Below are 2978 nucleotides of genomic sequence, written 5' to 3'. Positions count from 1 at the left end.
TTTGCAAATTCATTTTATCCTTTATGGTTGTAAGATTTAATATTTATATTTTAGATTTGAAATAGATTCTTTTAATTTATAGTTTCAAATATGTATAGTTTCAAATATTACTTAAAATATATGGTAATCTGTTAAATCTTTTTTTTTATGTATATCGTATCCTTGTTGACAAAACTCTGAATTATAATTTGATATTACAGTGGAATCGTCAATTCCATGGCTAATTGGATAGAGAAAAATAATTCTCTTTTTACATATAATAATTTATTTTTGTATTTCTACGCTGAAAGTGTATCTTTTATGGCATACAGCAATATAAAACATTCATTTAATATAAAGTGCTGTATTCTCCTCCACGGTTATTACCTTTGGAAAATCCCAAAAGAAATGTAGAATGACTACTTTGATTTAAATATCGATGATATAGTAAATTAAAATTAATTATATTTTTAATTAGAGGATGAACAAAATTCATAATGTAGTATTTTCTTGCTTTCAGTGAATGTACTTTTATGTGTTTCTAGAAATCAAGAGGTCGAATTATATTTATTTATTTTTTTTGTAGTATATTATTTCCATATTACCTACTCATTTAATGAAATGTCAAAATAGCAAATCCGTGGGGACAGCAGCTGCTCTCAATTTCAACATCCTATACTAAAAAACTGAAGAAATATAAAATTTAAAAATTAAAATTAAAGAATGTATAACAATAAGGAATTGATAGGATCATATGCCAATGTTTTTCAAAGATCCATCCATACAATTATATAAATATATAAAATAATGTGATTCTCGACTAAGTATAAGACTACAAGGGAAAACAACTTAGACTTCTCACTCGCAATTTCCCATTTCCACCAATTTTCTATTCATAACCATAACAAAGCCTCTCTTCTTCTTCTTCATCATCCTTCTTTACTCTTTACATGTTTCTCAAAGGAAATATCATTTGAACATACACTCAAAAGTTCATATGGATTCCATACTCAACATTTTCATCATCTTTCTTTGACCAAAACCCATAATTTTCGCCGAAAAGAAGAGAGAAAATAGTCTTTTAGGAGATGGGAAGAGCACCTTGTTGTGATAAGGCCAATGTGAAGAAAGGCCCATGGTCTCCTGAAGAAGATGCTAAGCTCAAATCCTACATAGAGAAGCACGGCACAGGCGGTAATTGGATCGCTTTGCCTCAGAAGATCGGTAATCCACGCATCAAATATACGTCAATAACCTCATTATATTCTTTTATTCGTCAAATTTCTTGTTTTTCATGAGAGAAGAGCGAATATTGTAGTTGCATGATATATGCTCTTAGTTTGTATAACTTTGTATGTGATGATTTAGGGTTAAGGAGGTGTGGAAAGAGTTGCCGCCTTAGATGGTTAAACTATCTAAGGCCAAATATAAGGCATGGAGGATTCTCTGAGGAGGAAGATAACATTATTTGCAGCCTCTACATTAGCATTGGAAGCAGGTAAAGATATTTGTGTATCCACAAACATTATATCGACTATATGAACTTTTTATGAGAATATATATATGTGTGTGTGTGTGCGCGCGCGCATATTTGGTTAGGTGGTCCACAATTGCATCAAAATTATCGGGAAGAACGGATAACGATATCAAGAATTACTGGAACACGAGGCTGAAGAAGAAATTCCTCAGTGGCCAATTGAACGGAAACTGTGCCAAAAGAGACGACTGCGATTACATGAGCATGATGAAGCAAGAAGTGAACGAAGATGCCATGGCTACTTCTTTGGTCACTAGCAGCCATGACACTCATCATCATGGCCAAAACCTTAATTGTTCATTGGAAGTGCCTTACAATCTCCCAAACCAATCTTCATCTCTCAAAGATTTTATTCTCGAGCTCGATGGAAGATTCTCCAATGGAGAAGAAGACGGGCGAGGAACAACGTCGGGAAATAACAGCTTCGCTTTGCAACAGTTGCCTTCTTCCTCACTCTCAGCCTCGTCCATCGAATATACAACACCTCAGGCAATGTTACAAACCGAATTTGGAACCAAACATAGCGAGACGGGTTTTCAGACGGCGTCACGGCAAAGCGAGTACAACTACGACGACGGGTTAATGTTTTCGTACACAATGACTTGCGGAGAAAGTAATATGGGTTCTTGGAGTTACATTGCTTCTCTAATGGCTCTCACTCCTTCCTGCTACTCAGATGACTACAACCTTACTATGCAACCAGAGTTGTAATTATCAAAGTCGCAGTTGTAGTGTTATTGTGTCTTTTGCTTGCATGTGTGTGTGTAATTGAGCATGTCGGAATTCCTATTTGTTTCATGCTTCTGTAGATATGAACTAATTAAGGTTTTAGGTCTAATTAAGGCTTGTAATTTTTCGGGATGAAAACTGTTTGACAAAAAAAACTTTCAAAAATTCATTTGAACATTTTTTTTTTGTGTGTTGGCATTAAAAAATGTTCAAAAAATATGTTCATGAAAAAATTCAAAAATTCGTTATCCTTGAAGAGCTGCTTTATACTTTTTGTCAAAATAGTCAAACCAAGTCATATTTTATTTATCATCTAACGAATTATAGCGGACTTTTACGTCTTTACTAAAATTTTGTCGTAATAAAAAAAGTCAAAAATTTTAAAAATATAAGAATTTATCTTATATTATATAATTTACATATTGTTTTTAGCAAAATGGTATTTTATTTCAACTGTGCACAACTTATATCTTCACCACACATTTCAACATTTTGTTCGACTTTTACCGGTTCAACTGAAAGAGCCCCGAGCAGAACACATGTAGATAGACATCAAAGAGCAAAATGTAAAAGACTTGGATGTCAATTCAGCATACTTCTCAGAACTCGTAGGCCACATCATATTTCAAGAATCAAATGTGCACTTAACTGAATGAAATATAACTTATCTCTGCAACAAGAACATGTGCTATACAGGAAATCCATCCATCTATACTGGATAATGGATATAAGT

General features: G+C 33.3%; 1 protein-coding gene across 1 annotated transcript; it reads left to right on the top strand.

Annotated features, from left to right (window-relative positions):
• The first annotated feature begins 859 nt into the window (after nucleotides 1–859).
• On the top strand, nucleotides 860–2369 carry LOC104825801 (transcription factor RAX3-like). The gene is made up of 3 exons (XM_010558189.1): nucleotides 860–1203; nucleotides 1348–1477; nucleotides 1579–2369. The coding sequence occupies exons 1-3, from the start codon at nucleotides 1068–1070 to the stop codon at nucleotides 2225–2227; spliced, it is 915 nt and encodes a 304-aa protein (XP_010556491.1). The 5' UTR covers nucleotides 860–1067; the 3' UTR covers nucleotides 2228–2369.
• The last annotated feature ends 609 nt before the right edge of the window (nucleotides 2370–2978 follow it).

This window comes from Tarenaya hassleriana, unplaced genomic scaffold, assembly GCF_000463585.1.
Source record: "Tarenaya hassleriana unplaced genomic scaffold, ASM46358v1 Cleome49, whole genome shotgun sequence".
In the NCBI taxonomy this organism is placed as follows: Eukaryota; Viridiplantae; Streptophyta; class Magnoliopsida; order Brassicales; family Cleomaceae; genus Tarenaya; species Tarenaya hassleriana.
This window is presented reverse-complemented; position numbering and strand designations above follow the sequence as displayed.

Coding starts and splice junctions, on each gene's coding strand:
- LOC104825801 (XM_010558189.1), top strand. CDS start 1,068: ATGGGAAGAGCACCTTGTTGTGATAAGGCCAATGTGAAGAAAGGCCCA. Junction 1,204..1,347: donor CGCTTTGCCTCAGAAGATCG/GTAATCCACGCA, acceptor GTGATGATTTAG/GGTTAAGGAGGTGTGGAAAG. Junction 1,478..1,578: donor TACATTAGCATTGGAAGCAG/GTAAAGATATTT, acceptor ATATTTGGTTAG/GTGGTCCACAATTGCATCAA.